This window comes from Epinephelus fuscoguttatus, linkage group LG6, assembly GCF_011397635.1.
Source record: "Epinephelus fuscoguttatus linkage group LG6, E.fuscoguttatus.final_Chr_v1".
In the NCBI taxonomy this organism is placed as follows: Eukaryota; Metazoa; Chordata; class Actinopteri; order Perciformes; family Serranidae; genus Epinephelus; species Epinephelus fuscoguttatus.
In genome coordinates, this window is record NC_064757.1 from 32,553,356 (window position 1) to 32,580,328 (window position 26,973).

Here is a 26,973-nt window from a genome sequence, read left to right on the forward strand (position 1 = left end):
GCTACGACATTATGATGTGCAGGATTTTTCATGTTATTCATGCCAGTTTTGCCCCTAACCAAAAGTTAGCCCAATTTTGGAGCATTATTTAGCCCCCTTCCCGACAAGCAGTGCATAAAAAAAAGGGCACAGCCTCTAAAGACAGTTATGGCAAACGTTCATCAAGGGGACCATGGTACCCCTGCCCACCCCTAGGGGGCGCCACTGCTACTGAGCACCAGTTGATGTAAAAAAAAAAAATTCATTAAAATTTGGATCTCGGAAATAATGGACGTGTGAATAAACTGATTATTTTGACATTAATCTCATGATGAGAAAGATGGTTAGCTATTAGTATTTACTCACTCCAAATACATTTCTCAGAAATGTAAATCAAACATTTTGACCATTTTCTAGAGTGATTTTGTATAATTTTAAGTCATTTTAATAATCATGATAATAATAATAGCCTAATGACAATGAGTCTAATTTTTTAAACAGCTTGGTGGTCTTGTGAGAAACAAGTTTTTTTTTTGTTTTTTTTTGTCTACCAAAAACATGGCACCATCAATTGATGTTTTCTCTGGTAATCTTGCTCCATTTAACAATTTCCTCCTGGCTACTTAACTCGGTGGTAAGTGTTTTCCATGGCAGAAGTGTGCCCGTAATTCATTTCCAAGGCAACACACTGAAATCCTTTTTGCATGGATACCGCTGAGCCTTTAGGTGCATGTGTTGACAAGACAGCTGCACCTGGGGAAGAAATGATTTTTCTTTCCTGGAACTAATTTTGGTTGCGTTCAGATCAGATATTGACGTGATATGGTCAGGGAGAAGGCCAGCTACGAACTGGAGGTCTGCTTACTATTTTTCTGCTGTAAAATGTAATGTACATCACCGGATTGAATATTTGGATGGGAGAGGGAATATTCTAATGTAATTTTCTCTGACTGTTGGAGCTGATGGCACCTGCCGATGCGGAACTGGACCTGATATCTGCAAGGATGACGAGAAAAACACATCTGCGGGAGTGAAGATGAATCCTTAGCTACTCTTCCTCTTAAAATATCTGCATGAAAAGAAATCTCATAGGCTGTTAATAACACTTTTACACTCCTCTCCTCAAGATTTCACTGATCACCAGACAGGCCTTGAACATACTGCTGACATGTAAATGTGTTTGAGACTTGCTGCTGAACATGATGTAGCTCTGACGTGTTGGGAATATAACAACGCTTCCCATAAAGGAAAACATTTCTTTTGCACTTCATGTACGGAATCTGAGTTAAAAACATCAGAACAGTAGAAATTTGGGAATCTCCAACACTCCTGGAACAAAGAGGGAATTTCCACTGCAGAGCACTGATGGTCGGCGGGGCTCTTAGGATCTAATCCTCGTCGTAATACGATGGATAAGGTAAGAAGAAAGTTTATATTTATTTCATGAAATGAGTTTTGTTTTACTGATGATACAGAATGCTTCATGCAATCTATCTATCTATCTATCTATCTATCTATCTATCTATCTATCTATCTATCTATCTATCTATCTAAAGTAGGCCTAAGTTATATAAATAGGTAAATGGACAGTGTTAGGGAAGCTACTTTGAAAGCATATAGTTTTGCAAGCTACCAATTACCTAACACAGGAAGCGCTTGAACTTACAGGTGATACAAAATTATGACAAAACACAACATAAAAAGTCACCTGCCAGCAAAAAATCCCCTTCATTTAGTTTATTATAAAAAGGTGTCCACTTGTTCACAGGTCATACATAACGCCCAAAATAAAATACTCCACTTTTAATGGGAAAGTGCAAGAAAAGTCAGCGTTGGTTTTGTAGACACCTGCCTACAGAAACTAGAGTCCAAGTGGGGGCATTGCATTACTTAGTTAACCTCTAAAACAGCATGCAGCAACTCTTCTTAACATTTAATTGTGGTCAAAAGGGGTTCAATTACAGTAGAGAGGCAATGGTAAAGTAAAAAAACAATCCTTTGCTTTCATGGCCCAAAATATGTTGTGAACTTGTGAAGTTAAATACTTAAATCGCTATGCAAATATGAATGCAACTGAACTACCAGCAAGTCTCTGCAAAATGTAGTTAAACAGAGCCTACTAGTTTAATTTAATGTACTTCACCACCCCCCAACACTGTACATGAGTTGATAGTTGCAAAAGGTGACTATATATTTATGGGTAAAGCATCATCAGTAAAAGGCATCCTCTGTTTAAATATTCTACCAGCATTAAATGTTCTATAGCGTCAATAAAATAACCAGGAGATGCATAATGTTTTCAAAAAGTAGGCCAGTAGAAGACTTTTCTTTTTCACAAACTTAAAGTTACTTAAGGAGGCATCTAAGGAGAAAATCAAGTTTAAGTATAAATTTCTTCACTAAATATTACATGCTAAAATTAGCAGTATTGGGTTATTTTAAGCAGATGTACGTGTCCTCAGGTCAGTGTTAGAAATCGTACAATCAGGGCACTGGGGGAGAGGGTCACTGTTACCTTACAGCCAGGGGTCAGAGCTAAAAAAAAGCTGGTCGGGTAAACTATGGAGCTGATAAGCACAGGAGACCTTCACCTGCAGCACAATATTGTTAGTTTTAGAGGTCATTCCTCTCTCACTGTTGCTAATTTAAGACATGTTACTAATTTTACAAATATATACGTAACTCTCTCAGGTCTTTGAAATTCCCTCATTGAGCAACTCTGGCATTGGATGCTGCTTCTTTAAATAAAAGTTTGATGAGTTCAGATCACGAGGTTCAGGTTCACGTTTGTTTGATTTATCCTGTTGGTGGGCTGCTCGGGGTCACAGGTCACACCTTGCCACATGAGCGCAAAGAATCATTTACCAAATTTATCTGAACTCCTTTTTGCGAGGTTAAAAGGCCATCTGATGAATGGGTATGCAGGTCTTTACACTGATGCATCAGTGATTATTGTGAGGTTATGATTTTGTGTTATATTTTATTTTATTCCTACAAAACAAGCAAAACCTAACTTTTTTTTTTGAAGAGTTATTATGGCAAATATAGCAGCAGTTTAACTAAAATACAGGCAAGCAACACAAGACATAGTGCGAAAATTATATATCACAAAATCCATGTTAGATTGTGCAGTACGTTTAACACTGGTTAAACTATTTAAAAAGTCATCATGAAAACATAGGAATCATAAATCCTGTAGTTCAGACTGCCATTTATTTTGATTAAGTGAGGCATGTATTAAAGAAGTCAGCATGTCCCTTGGTTATTAAGATTTATAACTGTGTATATTCAATCATGATAGAGTTTCATGAAATATAAAAACATATTATATATCTCCATTTTAATGCTCAGCCAGTCAATTATATTTATAAAGTTTCATCCCTGCAATGAAACTTCTGTCCATAAAACTTAATTCTTACTTTGTAGAAATGAGGTCACGTAGATTTTTGGCTGTGTGTGTGTGTGTGTGTGTGTGTGTGTGTGTGTGTGTGTGTGTGTGTGCGCGTGTGATTCCCGGTGGCCAGATGGGGTGAGTTTGGGAAGGGGTTGGCATTTGCGTCTGGTGTGGCCAGCCCACTTCACCTGAGCATAAAAACAGCTGAAGTTCTCATTCAGTGCTACTCACACTTCAGTGACTCTGCACACACACAGGGTGGACACACACTCACCACACACCTAGAAACACACACAGAGGCTCATTTAGCTCAACCCGTGAAGATGCCGTGTGTCAGCTCTCATCTCGACCAGATGGTGAAGATGCCCAGTGGCTACAGCTCTGTGGTTGATGAAATCATCATGGTAAGATTTGATTTCCTGTCTGTTGGGACTTTGTAGAGGTTTAAGTCATTTGTTTTATTTCGGATTTTATGCCATGTTGTTTCAGAAGAAACTCAGGGTGAAGCGCTTGATTGTGTTAGATTCAGATGCAACTTAGTCCTGCACTTTACTGAAAATATGGTAAAACAGACCTCAGAGTCCTCTGCTCTTCATTTCATTGTTTTGTTTTGTAAAGTACTGATTTTTTTCCTTCTGTAGCATCTCATTTGTCTGTGCTCTGATTCCCTTTTTGCTCATACCGCTTCTGATTTTCCTTCAGCTTCTGATCTGCTCTTCTCTCCTCTCGCTGCAGGTAGAACAGATCCTGTCAGAGTTCAGGCTGAATAAGGAAGAGCTCAAAGAAGTCATGAAGAGGATGCAGCGTGAGATGAACAGAGGGCTGCGTTTAGAGACACATGAAGAGGCCAGTGTCAAAATGCTTCCAACTTATGTCTGCTCCACTCCCGAGGGATCAGGTAAATACTCATTCTGGCATAAGATTTCTTCCACATTTTTTTGTCATACAGATGTCACCAAGATGTAACCTACTGAGTACCACCTGTGCAGGTAAAGCCAGTATGTGCACATTCAGACATAGTGCGTGTTTTGACAGAGGTGGGTGATTTCCTGGCTCTGGACCTGGGGGGAACGAACTTCCGCGTGATGCTTGTGAAGGTGGGTGCAGATGAGGAGAGGAGCTGGAAGGTTGAGACCAAGAACCAGATGTACTCCATCCCTGAAGACGCCATGACGGGCACTGCTGAAATGGTAAGCAATAAGTGTAGTTTCTCATCACCTGTTATAAGGAGTTGTCCACTTGTAGTGCTGATAGTATCTCCATGTCTCTTAACTTCTCTTCCTCTCTCTCTCTCTCTCTCTCTCTGTGCAGCTTTTTGACTACATAGCAGAGTGTATGTCAGACTTCTTGGACAAACATCATATCAAGCACAAGAAGCTTCCTCTGGGTTTTACCTTCTCCTTTCCTGTACGACATGAGGACCTTGACAAGGTAGGGTGTCACACTGCACATTAGACATACCTTGGGTCAAAGCTGCCAGATTTATAAAAGCTCTGTATGTTTTATAATGTTAATACATTTAAGGTTTGTCTTTTTTCTTCCACAGGGTATTCTGCTGAACTGGACCAAAGGCTTCAAGGCTTCTGGAGCAGAGGGGAACAATGTTGTGGGTTTACTCAGAGATGCTATCAAGAGACGAGGGGTGAGTTACTGCATATGAAAATTGTTTTAATAGACAACACAAGACTGATTTGTAGCTCCTGCACACGGCTGTATGACTCTAAATGCATTGTGATTTGTTGTAGGACTTTGAAATGGACGTGGTTGCCATGGTGAATGACACAGTAGCCACCATGATTTCCTGCTACTACGAGGATCGCAGCTGCGAAGTTGGGATGATTGTTGGTGAGTAGTTATAAACACATGCAAGTATAAGTGCAGAGACATGTATGCTAAAGCATATCTAAGGGTTATATTTTGCTTTTTTAACCAGGTACTGGCTGTAATGCATGTTACATGGAGGAGATGAGGACTGTAGAGCTGGTTGAAGGGGAGGAGGGCCGGATGTGTGTGAACACAGAGTGGGGGGCGTTTGGAAACAACGGGGAGCTGGAGGAGTTCAGGCTGGAGTACGACAGAGTGGTGGACGAGACCTCGATTAACCCCGGGCAGCAGCTGTGAGTGCATTCAGCCAAACATGCAATCAAGTTCACACATAGGAAAGCTCGTCTCAAGCTCGTCGCTTGTTTGACCTAACTTCATTTACTGTGTGCACATGCACTCAAGTGTTCAAGCTTAGAGTAATGTCATTAAAGGAGCTAGGAAATTCACACTGCAATTTAAAACGTGCCACACACTCCCCCCCCCCCTCTCATTCTCTGATTGTTTTTTTTCTGAATTAATCATCCTTTTGTGACAATACTCACCTGAATCTCACCTGAGGTCTCTGTGTGGTTGCTAAGCTACCAGTTGTTTTTCCTGAGGATGTTTGTGAATGGCCAGAGCCCTCATACGTCAGTGGTCAGTCAGTGTGTGTAGGTGTCAGATTAATGACCCCTCTCCACTGCTTGCCATAGTGCCTGTTGGCCTAATGGCTGTTTACCTTTAGCACTGGCAACCCCTTTAACACAGACAACTGCTGAGTCCAGCCTCATCCAGCCTCTTAGGCATTGACGTTGTCATCCTCATCTGCCCTCCTTCTTTGACAGAAGAGAAAGTTGTTTGCTCATGTGTTTTGTGACGTGCATGTCCTTCCTGTTTCTTCAGCATCCTCTCTTGAGTTCACTTGTCCCACCCTTCCTCTCAATATTTATTCAAAGTAACCTGTTTCTTTGTTTGTTCTCGCCTCCTGTAGATACGAGAAGCTGATCAGCGGGAAGTACATGGGCGAGCTGGTCAGGCTTGTTCTGATGAAGCTGGTGAATGAAGACCTGCTGTTTAACGGTGAAGCGTCAGAGCTGCTGAAGACACGTGGCAGCTTTGAGACACGCTACGTCTCACAGATAGAGAGGTGAGCATCTATGTATACAACAAAAGATAGCGATCTATGTCGACAGTTTTCATGAGCACAGAGGGAAATAAAACAAACATATATAATGAAACGCAGACAAATGTAAAGCCTGTTGTGCTTGTGAGCGTATGCTGTTGACATAAGCTTATATAATGTATTATAATGTATAACAGAGGACTAAAGCTGCTATTATAATAAACAAATCACTAAGTAAAATCATAATGAATGAAAGAAATTAAATAAAAGCTTCAAATATGAAATAAATATGCAGGTTCAGTTGAAAATAAATTAATATGAACAGAAATAGAAAAAAAATTAATAATAAATAGAATTTATTTAGTTAGTTGACAGTTGACTTATTTTATATTCATTTTTTTCATATTTAATTATTTTTGTTTATTTTTCTATTCATTCATTTGTTGAGTCATCTATTTGTAGCTTGATTTAATATCCAAATCATGAGTACAAAAAAAAAGAAAAATAGAAAACACGTCGACTATAATAGATAAATAAATGACTCAATAAATTGCTAAATAAAATTATAATTAATGATGAAATGAGCTTTAATTTTCAAGTTTATGTGCAAGTTAATTTGAAAAAAAGTAAATAAAAATGTGCACAGAAACAGAAAAATAACTAAATAAATTAATATCTAAAAATAAATATTGATAGATAGCTTAGTTTTGTATTCATTTATTTTCATATTTAATTATTTGAATTGTTTTTATTTATTTTTCTATTTATTCATTTGTTCAGTCATCCATTTGTAGCTTGATTTAATATCCAAATCATGAGTGCAAACAAGAAAAATAGAAAACATGATTACATTTTTATTATAATGAATAAATAAATGACAATAAATTGATAAATAAAATTGGAAATAATGATGAAATGAGCTTTAATAAATAAAATAAATAAGTAAGTAAATAAATAAATAAATATGAACAGAAATAAATAAAAAAACTAAATACTTTAATAATAAATAAAAATAAATATATATACTTTGGCAGATAGTTTTGTATTATGAACATAGTGGACCTAGAAACTTTTGCGCTTTTTAAATTGTCCTTTTGCTCTTTATCTTTCAGTGACACTGGGGACAGAAAACAAATCTACAACATCCTGTCCTCGCTGGGTGTTCTGCCGTCAGAGCTGGACTGTGACATCGTGCGTCTGGTCTGTGAGAGTGTTTCCACTCGCTCCTCTCACATGTGCGGCGCAGGGCTTGCTGGTGTGATTAACCTGATGAGGGAGCGACGTTCTCAGGAGGCCCTGAAGATCACAGTGGGGGTTGACGGATCTGTCTACAAGCTGCACCCATGGTGAGGAATGCCCCATGTTTTAAATAGCCTACATATAAAGCAAATGCATTATGGTAATTATGTGACTAGATTTACCCCAAATGCAGAGCTTCCACATGTTGTTGATAGATGGACTGATTTTTTAGACTAAATGTGTTTTTCTTTCTGTCTCAGTTTCCGTGACAGGTTCCACAAAATCGTCAGGGAGCTCACGCCACACTGTGAGATCACCTTCATCCAGTCAGAGGAGGGGAGCGGTCGCGGAGCCGCCCTTATCTCAGCAGTGGCCTGCAAGATGGCTGCGTGCATGCTGACACAGTAAGAGGAGCTGTGAAGCAAGCCTGAACTCTGATCTGAGAACACTGATGACATGCTCATCCACAGTCGGCAGCTCTGGCCTGTTTCAGGCTCTGAAGGATGTGTGTCAGCAAACAGGACACTCACAGCTGGAAGATGTACAGACAAGAACGCAACTTGTATTATACTGTATTTGGTAGCGATAGGCCAACTTGTAGCAGTTTCAGTGGTTTTGAACCTGTGTATCACTGCCTGTTGATAGTGTTTGGGTATGCAAACAGCTCATTTCAAAAATGGCTGATGTATTTTTGATGATATATTATAAGACCTGTGCAAACTACTACTCAAGTAAAACACAAGGATGCTTTTTGTAAATGCTATTGTAAACTAAATCAAATTCATTGCTTTACCATGTTGTAATTCCTGTTTGTGAGTAACGAAATATTTCTCCTGTATTGTATATTTAAATTGTTATGTTTACAACTTTATGTGTGTTAGCCAGCAGCATTTAGTTTTGAATAATGTGAATAATGAAATGTGCTTTGGATGTGAATAAACTTAACTGTAAATAAAAGTACTTTAAATGAGTTATTATGTTTTTTTTGTTGCCAAATATGACCCAGATTTAATGCCACATTTTAACTGGATTAGCTCATGTTTTTTAAGTCGTGTGAACCTGTAAAGAAATCTTGAAGTTGTGACTTATTGTCACTTTCTGTCTGCTAATGGGACAGGAAACTGCTGTCCAATGTAAAACAAGAGACGTTTTTAGAGTGTTTCTCTGTTTGTAAGTGTTACTCTGATTTATTTCACTTGGTCCTAGATAATTTTACCATTTCTAAGATGATTTTATTTGATTACAGTCCTCTAATTTTCATTTCAACCATTTTTAAAATCAGATATGTATGAAATAGAAAAAGAGTAGTCCATATAATCTCCCTAATCTCATTGGCTGGACTTAGAAAATCTTTCTTACATTAAAATCTGCTGTGTAACATTGCACAGTGTTGTTACTTAATATTAGTGCTCATGAAACATACATATGATCTTTGAAGTTTGATTTGACCTCTGAGGAGTAACTTTACTTGGTTAAGTGGCTGTCAAATGTCAGAGGTCACTTTCCTCTGTCTCCTCTCTGCTCTTCATATCTCTATTTTCCAGCCCAGAGGAATCCTGCCTGGCTGTTTCACCTCTTATCAGGTACCTTCAGTGACACACAAAAAGCAGCCGTGGCCATGTAAGGGACTGTGCTGCCCACCACAGGCTATTTTAGGAGGGTAAAAGATAAGATGGGTCGCACATAAAACCCACCCCAGCATCACACCTCGGCTGGGAGTCCACGTACGATCATTCAGAGATGGTAAGTCAGAATCCTGTCATTGTATGTAGATGGGTTATAGTGTATTTAGGAACAAATTTTGTTATTGACTATTGCAGTGGTTGCAGTGCAAGGTCAGTGTGTAAACTGAATTAGTTTGTATTTATCTTCTCAGGCAAGCAAGAAGGCCTCCAATAAGAGACAGAGGGGAGGACAGAAGTCCTGCTCCAATGTCTTCTCCATGTTTGAGCAGTCCCAGATACAGGAGTTCAAGGAGGTACAGTGCAGCATCTTGTCCTGCTTTGAAACAGCTCCCTTTAAAACTTCTGTTGGAGGAACCTTTGAAGCAATTTGCCTTGTTTAGTCACCTCAATCCAGGGACGCTCAATTTGCTTTGCCCAGGGGCCACTTTAACAAACTGATAGACCATGATCTAGTTCACAAACAAATAATGATATGTATCAGTATATAATAAATGAGTTGCCTTCAATCCAGTTGCAGCAGCCCCCACAGGTCAGGTGTATGCAGGGATGTTTCACAGACTGAAGAAATGCAGGGCTTAGACCTCTGTCAGGGGACCTGGGGGATCCTCCCCTCAAACTTAAAAAAAACTCTATTTTGATGCTTTTTTATGCACTCTGGCACTTTTTTAAAGTTAAAGTACAAAAAAATGCCTAGTGTGAATCAGTTTACTTTCATCGTGAATTAGAAAATGGTCGGCAGGCAACCTGGCACCCTACTGTGAGCCAGATGTAGCACTTAAGTTGAGTAGCTCTTAATCACATAGTTTCTCAAAGTGCAGCCCACGGGCCAGTGGTCCTAAAAATATCATGAGCATGACATGAAATAAATGCATTATATCTGAATCACCTGTGATCCACTTCAGTATTCTAAAGTTATTAATTTTAGTGGACAGATATTTTGTTTTTAAGTGCGGTCCTCAATCATGTAATGGCTCCTTTATTTGGCACTCAGTCATCAAAACTTTCACCGTGATAAATAAATTGATAGATTAATTTAACTGATTGAACCACTGCTTTATCGGATTGTTTGGAGCCGCCTTATAAACAAAACTGCATGGACTGCATTGACTGCATCCATTTTATTTCAGACAAGAGATTAACAGTGTATAAGAATTTTGAATTTAGCTTGATTCTCTAAAGCATTCATTTCTTTTTTTGCTAAACCTACTTTCTGTCAACTTCAAACAAAAATTATGAAAATAAAATAAAGTCAGCTTATCAATATTCAGAAAAATAGAACAACTCTTTGTACAAGAAGCCCTATAAAAGACTGCAACATTCCCTTTAATTTTCAACAATAATGAATAGCGTAGGCCTACCTTGATTGGAAATGTACTAATAAAAATCCTGAAGCATATTTATCTTTACAGTTCATTAAATATGTCTTGTATGTCTAGCCACCTGTTTTGACTGATGTCATTGAGAACATTTTTACATTTGGTTCAGGAAGAAATTATTTTAACTATATGCATGGTGAAATACCTCCTTATTCAATATTTCACCTTAATGAATGATAATCAGCCTGTGTGGAAACATGTAACTCAACAGAAAAATGTTTCACAGGTGTTTGTTTTATTTTAACTCCTTACCAGTCTATTCTTTTTTTTTTTGTGCTTTATCAGGCTTTCGGTTGCATTGACCAAGACAGAGACGGTGTTATCAAAAAACAGGACCTGAGGGAGACCTATGGACAGCTCGGTAATTTTCACTTTTTTTTAAAAAAATAAAAAAAGTGTACTGTACTACTTATGCATCTGTTGAATGTGTTTAAGTTGGTTCACTGTGTCGGTCTGTGTGTGTGTGTGTGTGTGTGTTTGGGTTCCAGGGAAGGTTAACGTCAAAGATGAGGAGCTGGATGAGATGCTGAATGAGGGGAAGGGTCCGATCAACTTCACTGTGTTCCTGACTCTTTTTGGGGAGAAACTTAACGGTGAGAGCTTTCACTGATGTTAAAACAAACTTTGATTTTTAGCAGATGCTCAGTGATGCTCTCTTTTCCTTTAGGCACTGATCCTGAAGACACCATACTTGCTGCCTTCAAACTTTTCGACCCCAATGGGACGGGCTTTGTTAATAAGGATGAGTAAGACACATTGTATTCATTAACTTTCATGTTATTCATATTATTTATATTTTCCGTAACAGCACCTTATCTTATCTGTCTTATTCCTGGTCTTGTTTATCCAGATTTAAACGATTACTGATGAACCAGGCTGACAAATTCACAGCAGAGGAGGTTTGTGTTTTCTCTCTTTTATGGTGAAAGACTCTCAGACTATTCTTTAAGGTCATCATTTCTTACCAGGACAATTGTCACTTCATAAACCTCTAGGTGGATCAGGCCTTCGCTCTCGCTCCCATTGACCCAACTGGCAACATCGACTACAAATCACTCTGCTACACCATCACACATGGAGATGAGAAGGAAGATTCTTAAGAAGGACTGTGGTCAGGTCACATAGCCATCTAAACATGTGCAGAACTGTTTTTATACTGGCTGGTTATCATTAAAAAAACAATATTAATTGATTGAATAATATTGAAATATCTGATTCATTCAACATCAACTTTTTAACAGTTATAAATGCTGCAGTTCTGTATTAGAAACTGGCTTTTCTTGGTTTGCTGATGGGAATAAAATGTTCCTCAAAAGCTTCTTTGCTGATTGCAAGAACTCATTTTGTCAAGCAACACTGTATAAGACTGAAATTCTTTAACATCATTGTGATCCCAAAGGAAAAATCTATCATATGGAAAAAGTCTTATCTATGATTATTAGAAAAAAGGTTAAAAGAAGTTTATGGGTTGGGTTGGGAGAGAGCTACTGCCTCAAGTGAGGGTGTTCAAGAGTCTCAGGTTCTTGTTCATGAGTGAGGGTAGAATGGAGCGGTGATGCGGGCGCTGTGCTGGACTGTCGTGATGAGGAGGAAACTGAGCCAGAAGGTGAAGCTCCCGATTAACTGGTCCATTGACATCCCAATGGTCATGAGCTCTGGCTAGTGACCGAAAGAATGAGGTCCTGACTCATGGATAGAGAAATGTAACCTCATGTCACAGACCTTCTGACTATTTCTGTAAGCTGAAACCATCTCCCTCAGTGGAAACGAAGCTTTTATTTACTTTTATTTCACAGATAAGAAACAGTAAATTGTGAAGACAATAAAGCCTCCACTAAAATAGCATTTAGGTCTTGTGTGCAATTTATCCTGGCTTCATATGAGCAGAGGAAATCTCCGCTCATCCCTAGGCTAATACAATATAAAAGGCTATAGGCTTGTGCTAATAATGTTAGCGTGTTAAATTTGTTTGGAAAACGTGTTTAGTATAAGACAGTTGTTTTGTTTGTGAACCTTGTGAGTTGTAATGGAGCCGAATTTTGTAACATCACCTTTGTTAAATGCTGCTGTTGTGCCTGGCTTCATATGAGAAGAGGAAATCTCTGCTAGCTGCTAGGCTAATTTATAAAATGTAAAATGTCATAGGCTCGTGCTAAAAACATTAGCATGCTGTATTTGGGGGGGATAGTGAAGCTGATTTTTGTATTTGTGTTTTAAATGGTCTCTAATAAGTCATGTCTAAAGTGTGTTTTGACTCAACTATACTTTACAGCACTTCACAGAAACCCCACCACCGACTCGTGTTTTGGACGTGTAACTGCAGAGCGACACAGACACACAAGAATAAAGGCTCACAATGGCATGGGTCACATGCATAGGCTACGGTAGCCTCTGCATAGAGCTGATGCACAAGTATAAATCCTGCTTAGAAATATAGGATAAGGAGCTCGGACATCCAGATTAAGGCTCGGAGTGGAGCCGCTGCTCCTTTACGTCAAAAGGGGTCAGTGGTTCGGGCAACTGATCAGGATGCCTCCTGGGCGCTTCCTGTTAGAGGTGTTCTGGGCACGTCCCACTGGTAGGAGGCCCTGGATTAGACCCAGGAGGTATGAGACCTAAATATCTCACCTGGGTAACGTCTTGGGTTCCCCCAGGAGGAGTTGCTGGGGAGAGGGACGTCTGGAGTGCTTTGCTTGGCCTGCTGCCCCCATGACCCAGGCCCCAGAAAAGCAGATGAAAATGGATGGATGGAGGGAGAAGTTTAAAGGGAAATATCGGTTTATTTCAACCCGTCTCCTATCGTCCTAAATTTGTTTCAAGTGACTAGTGACGTGAAAATAATAGTTTAATAGTAATAGTAATAATAGTGACATTTATCCTAATGATAAGGCGGTCTTTGTGGAAAAAAAGCTTGTTTAGTGGACTAACTTTGCACTTGAAGTATGCCCGTTCACTTACGCTTTAACAGGTCTGACGCTACTATGCGCCCCGACTGTATCTAGGCTAACAGCTAACATGCTAACTATTATTTTTATGTCACTAGTTACTTGAAACAAATTTAGGACGATAGGAGACAGGTTGAAATAAACCGAAATTTCCCTTTAATAACGCAATTAACAATGAAATCTGTAACAGGAATCAGAATTATATCCACACGCTATAAAAGATAACATTAAAAGTAAAGGGAAATGACATAAAGACAGAATAGAATTAAAGTTATATAACTAGAGATTTACGTTTATATATTGACTTCAGTTTACAAATAATTGTTACAGTAGCCTAGTACTTCCTGCTGTCCTTCTGAATATGGAGGAAGCAACAATGCTGACCCTTTCAGGACTGAGCAAATGATCTCACCGCATGTTCATTTTGAAAGAGACTGTTTCTCTTGGATGTTAAAAAAGTTTGTGATAGGCCTACAACATTTCACACAGACTGCCTGTAACAGTTTATAGGATTCACTCTAAATATTTATCAGTAAAGTAAAGAAGATGTCAGTGCCTCCATCACATTCATCACATTCACGGAGGCCTCACGCTGTTCCTTTCTTTGGGGACACTGTTGCCATGGATACAACAACAAACACGTCCATAAACTCCACGGCCACATTTCCCTGCTCACACAGCAAACAGCCGGTCAACAACACGAGGACTGTGTGAAATACTGCAAGGCAAGCTCCACTTCCTTCCAGCACATGTGCAACAGCAGAGATTTGCATCCAGATGATTGTGAGTTTATTTTGGATTTCTTAAATCTGTACCTCTACTGGCAGAGATGCCGATTGCATCTGGAGCTGCAGGCAGGGTGGATGTGGGAGTAGATTCAAGCGCGACGTGGGCACCAGATGGAGTGAGGAAGACCAAACCTGCCAACAGGAACTGTGGCTCGTATTTGCAGCGGTGGGTGGATTAATTACTGAACATGTGTACGAAAATGTAGCAGTTGTATCTTTCAATTTAACTGAGTAACACTGTGACTTTTCAGCAGATAGAACAGAGAATCTCTATAGGCTAATACATTGTTTTTTAAAGTTAAAAGAAATTTGATTCACTAATGTTTTTTTAATTGATAGAAAGAAAAAAAATAAAAGTTCTAAAATGTGGCACATAATTTTATTTACAGTTAAATTGCAGGTATATTCTCAAATAAATCAAAAGTTTGCCATGCAAATGAAAATTAAGGATTTTGTGTTGTTATATTTATATTTAATATTTGACCTGCAATTCCATCACTGTGCAGATAATCAGCCAGTGGACATCAGTGCATGCTGATGTTATGAAGACACACTCATTTCCTAGTTCTCCAGCAGCTAGTAAAAAAAGGCCATGCATGCATGATGAAATCTAACATCACTAATAGGCTGACTAAAATGAAAATCACTGCCTAACACAAGACATGTAGTGTGATGGCAGGTCACTGGAGTCAGGGCTGTGACTGTAGAAACCACTGTATTCACTGAGGTAAAACCACAGTAGATTTGCCACAGAGCAACTTTATTGGCTTTTATTGCTGAGAGACAAAAGCAGCTACATTAAAACACTCCCTGTCTGAATCAAGAGCAACCTGTTTGTCATTTGAACTGCGAAGACAGGGACACAGATGTGAGGCACTAATTGGGCTCATAAATATCTCACTACCATTTGTCTCCCCTGGCTGGTTCACTAAAAGTCACATTTTAAAGAAAGCTGTGACACACTGGCTGTTCTGCACAACACATTACTGTCAATAAAGTTTTTGGCAATCACATGTAAACTTATTTCCCTGGTTGATATTTGCAGATATCAGGAGCTAAAACAGAAAAAGAAAAACAAATGTACCTCGTTGCAGGTGAGTACCACTGTCATGCAGCTGGGAGAAGGTTTCCTAGAGGGCTTTCTACCAGAGGGGGATTTACTGGGTTTGGAAAGTTAGGAAAAAAAAGTCATGGTTTGGATTAAAATGAATAGATGTCTGTCAGAAGGGGATTTCTGGGAGAAAGCTTACAAGAAAAACTTCTCTCGAGTAGTGCAGCGATACTCAACTTAATTTGCCCGGGAGCCACTTTTGCAAAATGACAGGATGGATGACAAACTTAAATAATTAAAAAATAAATAATTAGCCCAGCAAACCATGTTTTAGCCACCTAAAAATATCAATATCAGTTAAATGTGATCAATATTTGTAATATTTTCTAACACACTAACCAATCCAGGCAGCTGTTGACCAGCAACTCTCATATTTTACTAAGTAAAATTTTTGTTGTTGTCAGTGGAGTGTGGTTGCTTTGAGACAACGGCTTCAGTTCCCTGTCGGAGAGGGCTGTGTGACAGCAAGGTAAAGTGGTGAAAAAAAATCTATGTGGCACACACTGAGACTGATACTGATTTTTCTCAGGTGGGCCTTTCTTTAAGTGGCTAAAAACTAACGAGCTGAGGTGGCGTTTCCTCAGTACTGTTTCAATTTATGTATGTGAAGCTTCTACCCGGAAGTTATTGTATATAAACATTGTGATTCCAGCCTTTTAGAAAGTGGTTGCCGGGCCACCTGGCAGCTGGCACCATCTGGCCCGCGGGCTGCAAGTTGAGTATCAGTGAAGTAGAGGCTTGTAGCTGATTGGTTTAGAGGTTGTCAGACACAATGTGACTGTTAAGTTTGTTTCCACACAGGGCACCCAGGACAACACAGATCTGAGTGACAATGAGAACAATGAGAACGATGGTGAGAACCTTGAAAGACTGACACAAAAGAAAAATCAGAACTGCACCAAAGTGAACTGTTAAAAAACATCTGCCTTTAATTTGCTTTTAGGAGCCAAAGAGGGGAACCCACAGACAAACGAGAGCAGTGAGGATCACACTTCAGGAAAGCTACCCAGTGGAGGGAGATCCAAAAAGTCTCGGCTGTGTGTTCTCCTTTAAACCCGTCACATCTCATGTGGACATTCAATGAACTTTCTTTAACAACATTATTATGTGTTATTTAAGTGCCAAACCCTTGTGCCTGTTGTTTACCCTTGCAGTACTGTGAGAAAAGAGTGAGGGGTCAAAGGTTACCAAAAACACTGTGCAAGAACTAACTCAGTGTATCATGTCTATCAGTGTTAAATTAAAAAACCAACGTTTGCTCAAACAGGTCTTTTAAGTGAAAACTGTTAAATAGGTGCTTACCAGTGTTAATTACATTGCAGTATAATTCTGCACAGTATCAAACCAGTATTTAAATGCTTATATCACAGTTGTCTCGGCAATCATCTCTGTGCATTTGTTGTATTAAAAAATATGTCATGTTATGTTATAAAACAGCACAACCACAAAATACCGCCAGGTTGTTTTTGCCACTGTGTAATCACACAATGAGCACTGAAATTGTAAACTAAAATTGAGCTTAAAAACAATGAACACCACATGAAAATGTCGACTGACTGTGATGTTCATGAATCCAGTTTTTCGGACCGGTGGCTTATCTGCAATCACACGTTTCATTCAGAGCATTTCCTCAGCATTAACATTCAATCACAACAGTAGCTACAGTTTCTTTAGCAGCAGTAAAAACAGAGTTTTCCCTTTTAAAAAATCTGCTCCTCATAAAGTTCAACATTGCACTTCCGTCGTCTGAGACTCTCCTCCTGTTAGATGTACCTGAGGTTTCACAGTGTGTTTTAAAAAGTCCACTTGGCAGTATTCCCTATCAGGTCCAGCTAATAAGAACATACAAGAGGAGTGAGGCCTGTTTCCAGTGTATAATCTCCACAGGGCTGGGATTTGTGCACCATACCGGTCGGGTAATCTCAGTCACTGTTGCTGCTGCTGTCGTCTCCCACCACCATGCTGCTGTACTGCTTCTGCTGCTCCTCTTTAAACGACTCCTTCACCTTTGCTCTCTTCAGGCCTCCATCCCTGCAGAGGCAGCCAGGTGGAGGGGGGATAAACAGAGAGTGGTGCTAATCATTTAACCAAATCAGTTCAATGTAGTTATCACTGTCGAGCTAAAACAGATTATCTTTTGGTGTCATATCTGACATTAAGTTGAAGGATTGCATAGATTGTTTCTCTGCAGATTAAAAATGTTGTTTCCTTAGAAACATTTTTAGAAAGCAGATTGATTTGCACATGTTGAAACTCTGCAGGTTAAAAGGACAATTCACCCCATAATCTAAAACAGTTTACCTCTTACCTGTAGTGCAAATTAACTATCTAGACTGTTTTGGTGTGAGTTGCAGAGTGTTGAAGATATCGGCTATAGAGATGTCTGCCTTCTCTCCAGTATAATGAAACTACATAGCACTCAGCTTGTGGTGCGCCAAGCTCCAAAAAAAACAAAAAAAAAAACAAAAAAAAAACACAAAAGATTTGAATACTCAACATTAATGTCTATATCCAGAAATAACTTGATTTTTCAAGATAATCCACAGACCTTGCTGTGAGCAATCTCATGTAGGAACTATTTTCTTTCTACTGAACTACACCCACCAACCGTATCACCACGCAGAAGGAAGCGTGCATCTCCTCACGGTTGGCAGGTGTAGTTCAGTAGAAAGAAAATAGTTCCTACATGAAACTACTCACAGCAAAGTCTGTGGATTATCTTGAGAAGCCGGGTCATGATTTCTGGAAAGAGACATTGATGTTGAGTTTTTCAAATGTATTTTTTGGTGTTTTGAGCACCACAAGCCGAGTGCCATCTAGTTCCATTATATTGGAGAGAAGGCAGACATCTCTACGGCTGATATCTCCAATACTCTGCAACTCACAACAAAACAATCCAGACAGATAAATAGCACTACGGGAAAGAGGAAAATATGTATATGTGATTTTGGGGTGAAGTGTCCCTTCAAGTTTTGACCTGGACTAAACTGCACTTGAGAAGATTCTTAAACAAATGAGTCTCTTAAGAGAGAAAAATCTCTGATCTCTAAACAGGTTAAATCTTACCACTGTAGATCCAGCAGCCCTCCCTGTCGAGCGATGGCTGACTTCACTCTGTTGGCAAACTGGACAGCATCTTCCCCCTCCTGCCATTTTTGAAAAAGAAACAGCAAAGTCAGTCTTATGTGAAGCGTATCTGTGTGTACATAACTGTATGTGGGGTGGGGGTGGCACCTGTGGGCTGTACACGTGGCTTTATGCATGCTTGTGCTCACGTGCTTCAACACATGTCATACACACCTGTTGGTGCATAGCTGGCAGGTACCAGACGTTACAGACGAGGGCCCAGCTGGTCATCATCCTCAGCAGGTAATTGACCATGCTGTACTTGGAGCTGTTCCAGAAAGCATCTCCGAACTTTGGGTCATACTAACAAAAGTGAAAAAAAAAAAAAAAAAAATACATAGAAGCGCAGTGAGGAACTGTGCTTTGAAATATGTGAGCCAGAAAACATCTGAATGAGTGATGCAGCTGGACTGACATAAATACCTTAATGGCTACTGGATATATCGTTGCTCCAATTTCAAAACTTCCCTTTTTAAACATCATGACAGATGTGTTGTTGACACAGGTTCCTGTGGAAACCAGACATGGGGAGATTAAAGGGGACGGAGCTGTGTGAGCTCTGTCCAAACCCACATGAAATAGCTGCTCATTTGTCACCGCTGTGGCGGCCAGTGGCCAGACTGCCATCAGGCGCTGGGCTAAAATAACAACACTTACTGAGTCTCATCTTTGATGATACAAAGACAAACTACTGTGGATGAAGTAACTCTATACTCTCTACTGTTCATGGTCACACTTACCCTCTGGAAATATCAATATGGGAAGCTTTGTCTTGTCATTCACATGATCCCTCAACCTGGAAGCAACACAAAGAGGTAATGGAAACCACTTCCTGACTGTAAATATCTACATATTGCACCTTTGAAGAGCTTTTCACATTTGGGACAAAACATCAAACATTTGGAGAGCGTGTCTGGGTGAAGATGTGATATTATGAGACAGTGGAACCCAAACTGCATGAGTCACTGTTCAGTAGCAACTTTCCAAAACATATCTGTTCTTGTTTGGATAATAAGAGATACAGGACTTTACTGCCAGGAAAATGCCAACCTCTCTTAGTGCCAGAGCAACCACAGAGAGAAAATACAGGCGAGAAAGACATGCAGTGACAAGCCTGTAAAAAAAAAAAACATGCTGGAGTTTAGGAGTAGAAAACTAACCTTTTGGTCACTAGGTGGCGATCTTTCATCTCTGCTCTCTCAAACCAGACATGAGGACACGACCTCACCATGGCTCTCTGGACGACTCCCATCAAACCTCCGTGTACCTGCCCCACCTGAGCACGTTTTTGACAATTCAGAGTCATGATTTAACATTAAAACTTCCACATCAGCACAGAAATGTAGAGTTAAAAGACGTTTTCGTACCATAGCATAACACCCATCATTGCAGAGAATCACAATGTCGATAGGACTGGTGTGATTGGCGACACAGATTCCTCCTTTTTTGGGTTTATTTTCCCTGTTGTTGCACAGTGAAGACATGGAGTCAGTATCAGATGATATTCTTGATCTGACTATTGGAATGTCACATGGTGATGAGGCTCACTTACCTGTTGTGATAGCGGATGGTGGCAGAGAGTCCTCGAGCACAGATCCTGTAGCACATCACATGGACCCACTCACTGAGCCAAAACTTCATCCTGAAAACACAAATATATGCAAAAAAAAAAAAAAAAAACCCACAAATGAGGAGGGAAACATCACAATGAGAAAAAAGTTAGATATTGAATATGACTATATGACTCTATTGGTGTGGTTAAAGTTTGTTGTCACCTCCAATTTGGAAGTAATCCAACGGCGGATGTTCCTATGACCAACCAGGTGAGGCCGATGCAAGCCAGAGTTATCCTGGAGAAAGTGGAGCACATTTATTGCTCAATTTTCCAGCAGGTACAATAAAAAACTCAGACACAACAAAATACTGAATAGTCAGACAAAAATAAAATAGGTCTGAGGCAGAGAAGCTGGAAGTAGCAATATCAACTGCTTCTCTTTATGGCACTTTTTTGAAGGCCCAGTGTGTAGGATGTATGGGGATATATAGACATAAGATGATTCTCAGATCTATTTAAGCTGTGATCCAACAAATAACCACCAAAACATGATTAACCTGTTAAATTGCCTTCATGACATACACAAGCCAATGTTACAAAATGTCCTGCAGCTTAATGCTGATAAGACAGAGATATTGATCATAGGACAAGATGCTGCACACGTTCAAATATCAAACAGTCTTGGATTTCTGTCTCACTCAATAACTCCATGTTACAAGTCTCGGTAGACAAACATGTAAATTCAGCAGCTCAATCCAGCTTCCACCATCTCAGAAATATCTCCAGGATCAGATCATTCCTGTCTAATGAACATCTGGAAACTATTATTCATGCATTCATAACCAGTCAATTAGATTATTCCAATACCTTGCTCTCTGGCAGCAGTAAAAACTTCCTTTCCCGCCTCCAACTCACCTAAAACTCTGCTGCCAGAATCTTGACTCAGACTAGAAAACATGACCACACACACACACCAATCCTGGCTTCCCTACACTGCTTACCTGTTGCTTTAAGAACTGATTTTAAGATTCTATTGATTCTTACAAAGCACTGAGGCCTTGCTCCAAGTTATATAACAGATCTTTTATTGCCCTATGTTCTTTCTCACACCCTGAGATCCTCAGATGCCTCCGCAGTTAATTCACAAAGTTGAGACCTTGCAGTTAGAGCTCTACAACTTTGGAATGAGGAGATCAGGGCTGCAAACTCAGTCTAATTTTTTAAAATCACTTCTGAAAACATAATTGTTTAAAATCGTCTTTCTGTGATTCACATTTTGCATTGGCTGCTGTAGTTCTTGCACACGCTTGGCACACAGGAGAAGTTTCAGTTGGTAGCAATCTGCTTCTCATAGCTCGATGCCACTGAATCCTACACACTTGATCTTTTAAGCACTGGTGCTTAAATTTGTCGACATTCATTTCTGTCTTTTGTATTTCCTTGCAACATAAAGAATATAATCCTCCATAGACTAGTCATGCTATTGTTAGACATGACAAACCTGTTTGCTAATGAGCACATGTTTGCAGTAGGATATATTCATGTAGACGTATGTGTACAGAGCAGTTTTTGCATTTTAGCTGTTTTGATGTGTGTGCAAGTCGACCTGGTTAGCTAGCAAGTGGGGTCAAATTAGACTAGCAACTCGAGGTAATGTCACAAAAGTGGATATTCGATTTATTTTCAAAACTTCCCTGTGAGCCCGCGACGCAACTGAGAGAGACAAACATACAGAAAGAGACAAAGAGAAATGACAGTTGACAAGTTAAGACCTGCACCTTCCAGATTTGTGCCAGTAGGCCGGCAGCAACAGGGGTAACAACAGCTATCTGTGAGAGCTTCACTGAAAAGAGCATGTATGACTATGTCTCTTTGATATGAATCCTTTTTATTGTTGTAGTAATAAAGATGTTTTGTGAACATCTAAATCTTTCTTTATGGTTCTCTTGATCGCTGTAAACCCCCTCCCAGGAAATCGTTACAGCGTCTGTGGTCAGAGGTGATGTTTTAAGTGTTACTTAAAGGTCTAGTGTGTAGGATTTACTGGCACGTGGCAGTGAGGTTGCAGAACTGAAACTTCTAGCATGTACCAAGCATGGTGGAGAGGTATGGTGGCAAATGCAAAAACGACAAAACGTAAATGGCCCTAACTAGAGCCAATGTTTGGTTTGTCCATTCTGGGATACTGAAGAACAACACAGCAGACTCCATGGAAGAGGACCCGCTCCGTATGTGGATATAAACAGCTCATTCTAAGGTAATGAAAACTCAACAGTTCTTATTTTCATGAGATTATAAACTAATGAAAACATAGTTGTGAATATTCCATACCATTTCTGCCAATAGATGTCCGTAAATCCTTGACACTGGACCTTTAACTAAGCGGAAACTAATCTAACTAACTGGCTCAAAGTGAAATTATAGCCTTCACAAAATGCAAGAAGCATGATTTGATATCAGGTTGTTGGAGAAATGGCTGGTTTGACTGTGCTAATGTTCACTGTTGGTGTACCTGAGCGGAGCGAGGATGCAGTATCTCACAAAGATGCCGATGCCATAGACCAGCGTCAGCTTCAGACTGATGTACTGGAAATCATTGTTGGTGCGAGTCAGTAAGTTCCACGACACCAGCTCCTCTGACGAGAACCGCTGGGTCACCTAAATTTAAAATTGGATAAAATTAAAATTCAGACTAGCATATCAAGGCCACTTTTACCACTTCTATAACAAACTTGGCGCAGTAAAAATGTACCTCATCGTCTACAATGCTCTCAATTCCTTTCCGGGTGAAGTAGAAAGAATCACTAAGCGTAAAATCACCGCCCACTGGTGGTTTGGGGCGACTGCGTCTGAGTTCCTCTAACTCTTTCTCCATAGAGCCATCCTCCCTCTGGATGAGACCTGACACACACACACACACACACACACACACACACACACGCATGCTAACTCAATCATCAGATAAGGATTATTATTTTAGCAGCAATGTAGAAGATAAATCAGCCTTGCCATATCTGTTGAGATTGTGCTGATAGCGTCAGAAGACGGAGAAAAAAAAAATCAAAGTTCATTTCAGGAATGTGTTTTTGGAAGGACATTGTATTTTGTATTTGGCAAGACTTACATGAAAATAAAAAAATCTAAAATAAATAATTCCAATGAATGAATGCATGTCCTCTGGGACTTGTACTTCAGTAGAGAAAGAAAAACATCAATCACATAAGGATGTACAACATGTGTCATTTGGCAAAACAAAGCAGACTCATCTGTAAATTTCAACATGAAATACTGGCACTGATGCAGCAGGAGCCCGGATGAGATATTGCATAAAGTTTCTAAACAGAGCAGGAACTTCCCAAGTGGGGTCACCTTGACCAACAAAAGGTATTAACAGCACACACAAAACACGACCTTACACTGTCTGACCTAAGTTACATAATACCAACACTAAACCTGAGGTGTTCAGAGAGCAGTCTTAAAGGAATACTTCCCCTTCAAAACAATCATTTGTATATCAATAACTCACCCAGTGGCTGAATTCATGAGAACTTTCTTTGTCTCACATGCCTCAAGGGTGAACGAAGAATCTAAAAACGGAGAAATTCTTAAATAATGTTTGGGTGCTTTCACATCTGCCCTGCTTGGTTCGGTTCAATCGAACTCAAGTTCATTTGCCCCCTAAGCGCAATTTGTTTGGGCAGGTGTGAACACAGCAATCACACTCAGGTGTGCACCAAAACAACCGGACCGAGACCTTCTTGAAGAGGTGGTCTTGGTCCGGTTACAAACAAACTCTGATGCGGTTCGTTTGTGGTGAGAACGTGTTCCGATCTGGATCTGAACCAACTGCAGTCACATGACACATTGTTTGGGTTAAACATGAGCATGTTACAGTCCTGGAGGATTATTAATGTGCACCTCCTCCTGTACTGCCTTAATATGCACATTCAGCACATCCAATGTATCAAAACATTGTTTTCTAGTTGGAGCTGCGCCTCGTTTTCAAACTGTATGGTTTGACTAAAATGAACAATGACAGCAATATAGTCCACGATGAACAGCGCTAAAATCAACCTGCGCAGTTGTCCCTCTGTTGTGACATTAGAAAGTGTTGCATTTATCTTGCAAATGTACTCTTCTTCAATGGTTTGTTTACTTCCTAGATTTTTTCCCGCATGGAAATTCTGACCAATCAAGAGCAGATTTCTGGCACAAGGCATTTGATCTGGTCTGCTTGTAAATGCTGCCGTGAGAACACGAACCAACTCTAGGCAATTGTACAGCTTTGTAATAAAATTAGTCCCTGATTCGTACCAAAGCAAGACTACTCTAGGTCTGAAAGCGCCCGAAGTAAAAGTGGGCGGCTTTTAGCTACATCAAAACACCAGTTTACAAACTCTCATTCAACTCATGCAGTATAATCCAAGTCTCATTTACTTTGTATATGAGTAGCACACTTGGGCAATCGCATGTGTTTAAACTTTGGTCGTGCCTTCCACTGAGTTTCCCAGGTGAGCTCCTCGTCCATGCATGAGACTGTTTATGTGGAGGTGTTGTAAATGGTAATGTTTCAGCAAAAATTCAAGTGTTTGGGAAGCACTGAGCTTATCACTGGATAAATGAGGCATCGATATAGTGCACAAGCTGTGTGAGAGCATGTAGACAGATGTTTTGATATAGTTTTGTCGTTGTCTAATGTGGACCCCATTTACTCCACTTCATCAACAACTTTCTTTGATTTTGGATTCTTTGTCTATTGTGGAGGCATGCGAGGAAAAACAAATGTTTTTTCATGATTTCAGCATAACATGGGTTGAATAATTGATACACAAAGTGGTTGTTTTCTGGATGAACTATTCCTTTAATTAATGAGGACAGCACTGCCTGGGATCTAAAACAATCCACCTGACAGCTCTCAGAACAGTTTAAAGTTGGCCTCAGCTCAGACTGCACATTGTCAGATAACTCAGTGGGCAAAGTCCCAAACCTGAAGGAGCAACCTACATATTCAATATTCAGTGCAAACTTTGCAAACAATGTCAGCCTTCTCTCTGTTTATGAAGAACGTTCACATCTTGTATTCATGGTCCACATTTAAAGTTGTAACACTGACACACTTTGAACTTTGCAGAGGCCAGATGTTGCTGATATTATGTTTTATAGCAGGGGCACACCACCCTCTGCAGCTTAGTGACTGATATGAAGTTGAGTTATTGCACCTTGTAAGATAGGCAGTTTCCAGAGCAACTTCATCTTGTTGACTATCATAGACGTTAACTAAGTCCTGGTGCCAGACAGAGAGTGCTCGGTGCGGAGGACGCAGCACTGTAGTCCAAAATAAAACCATTTAAACCTGCCTTAAAAGGTCACAAGAAATGCATCCATATGCAGAAACACAAATCATTCTGAACGGCACAGATAAGTCAATTGCTCTGTCAAAACTGGGCAATATCATTGCAACATACATTCCAAGACGCGTAATAAAGTATCTTGTGAAATTCAGCATTGCATTGCAGCACATATGTCACTAAAACCCTATCTTTCACAATAAAGGATATGTCAGCAACTTTTCTTCAGCAGGATGCCTTACTAAGTATTTATTAGGAACATTGAATCATTTCAGACACTTTTTATTTTCTCAACAATTTTCTACTCACCATTAGATGCAGAGGTTGTGAGTGTTCGTTCATCTGCGTATACCTTCTGTATCTTCAGAGTGGCCCACTGTAGAGGAGGACACACAGGAGGCGTTCAGGGTCATGTCTCACATGGACCAGTGGATGTATCAGAGTAGCTTAAAAGCACGTAACACCTCTGAGGAACACAACAATACAAACAATAGTACCTCCAAGGTTTTCACCAGGATGGTCATGTAGGTCTCAGAGATGCCCAGTGAGAAGCCAAACATGGCTGGGATCATGATGAGGCTGATGACGAGGTACAGCCAAATCGTCAGGGCCCAAAGGGCCAATGCCCAGAAATCCTCCATCTTCACCTTATTCTCTGAGGTACACAAGAGCAACCCTGTGGCTCAGATGTACTGCAGTCCTGTGGGGGTGGGGGTGGGGGGATGCATTTTAAGTTATGTAATCTCACTATTGTCACCACCAAAGGACAGACAAATAGATCCGTCCTGTGTAAAACATAATCTCTTGTCAACAAGTGGAGGTCAACAATAACTGCTATGACAAGGACAGCAAAGTAAAGCAAACAAAAGGTTTAACAGGAGTAAAGCCACATCAGGTCATGGCACACTTCACAGAGACACACACTGACACCGCGCACAGACACGATCAGTATCACCTGTATTCCTGCCAATATAAACAAATCCATAAACAACCAAACTATGACACAACTCCTTTACATTTTAACTCCAAGACTTTATACACGACAACACTATTTCCGTTTGTTTTATATAATCACCTGAATATTTTGTCAAGTTGCACGAGCTCATCTTACCTGTCAGACGTGAGTCCATGCCCTTGCTTCCTGGGAATAACTCAGAGGACTGAGCTCAGAGAGAAAACACGCCCATTTACTACTGGAACAAAGTTCACAGAGAAGCGCCCAGCAGTGCCCCCTGTGGACAGAAAGGGGAAGCGCAGACACGTGGCTCATTATTCATGTTTGATTAGGAAATACTTTTGTCCAGATTTTATTTCATGACTGTTTCTGCTGGTGTTTGTGCGTGGCTGTTCTTTGTTGCTGGTCTTATTTCACTCATCTCAGGTCTGCCTTGCAAAGGAGAATTTGATCTCAGTGAGATTACCTTCTTAAATCTTATGATAATAAAACACAAGAAAATAAATGTAAAATATGAGCTAGTCGGTTCATTCTTGACCTTTGGAA

General features: G+C 39.9%; 3 protein-coding genes across 4 annotated transcripts; 2 read left to right on the forward strand and 1 right to left on the reverse strand.

Moving 5' to 3' along the window:
- Nucleotides 1-454: 454 nt before the first annotated feature.
- On the forward strand, nucleotides 455-8,248 carry gck (glucokinase (hexokinase 4)). 2 transcript variants are annotated; one of them, XM_049578452.1, is made up of 10 exons: nucleotides 455-1,396; nucleotides 4,109-4,271; nucleotides 4,409-4,563; nucleotides 4,685-4,804; nucleotides 4,920-5,015; nucleotides 5,119-5,218; nucleotides 5,307-5,490; nucleotides 6,168-6,323; nucleotides 7,412-7,645; nucleotides 7,799-8,248. In XM_049578452.1, the coding sequence occupies exons 1-10, from the start codon at nucleotides 1,388-1,390 to the stop codon at nucleotides 7,944-7,946; spliced, it is 1,365 nt and encodes a 454-aa protein (XP_049434409.1). In that variant the 5' UTR covers nucleotides 455-1,387; the 3' UTR covers nucleotides 7,947-8,248. The 2 variants fall into 2 exon arrangements, with proteins under 2 accessions (XP_049434409.1, XP_049434410.1); XM_049578453.1 differs by lacking the exon at nucleotides 455-1,396 and adding an exon at nucleotides 3,606-3,777.
- A 976-nt stretch (nucleotides 8,249-9,224) lies between these two features.
- myl7 (myosin, light chain 7, regulatory) lies at nucleotides 9,225-11,919 on the forward strand. Its single transcript, XM_049579572.1, has 7 exons — nucleotides 9,225-9,281; nucleotides 9,415-9,516; nucleotides 10,885-10,960; nucleotides 11,088-11,192; nucleotides 11,267-11,345; nucleotides 11,450-11,498; nucleotides 11,595-11,919. The coding sequence occupies exons 1-7, from the start codon at nucleotides 9,279-9,281 to the stop codon at nucleotides 11,697-11,699; spliced, it is 519 nt and encodes a 172-aa protein (XP_049435529.1). The 5' UTR covers nucleotides 9,225-9,278; the 3' UTR covers nucleotides 11,700-11,919.
- Nucleotides 11,920-16,349: 4,430 nt separating this feature from the next.
- agpat9l (1-acylglycerol-3-phosphate O-acyltransferase 9, like) lies at nucleotides 16,350-26,704 on the reverse strand. The gene is made up of 14 exons (XM_049579224.1): nucleotides 26,584-26,704; nucleotides 25,970-26,172; nucleotides 25,782-25,848; nucleotides 22,877-23,025; nucleotides 22,637-22,782; nucleotides 20,345-20,419; nucleotides 20,122-20,211; nucleotides 19,937-20,030; nucleotides 19,730-19,845; nucleotides 19,310-19,365; nucleotides 18,993-19,078; nucleotides 18,744-18,872; nucleotides 18,510-18,589; nucleotides 16,350-17,474 (listed from the first exon to the last, which is right to left on the reverse strand). Exons 2-14 carry the CDS (start codon nucleotides 26,111-26,113, stop codon nucleotides 17,366-17,368), a joined length of 1,341 nt encoding a protein of 446 aa, XP_049435181.1. The 5' UTR covers nucleotides 26,114-26,172; nucleotides 26,584-26,704; the 3' UTR covers nucleotides 16,350-17,365.
- Nucleotides 26,705-26,973: the final 269 nt, after the last annotated feature.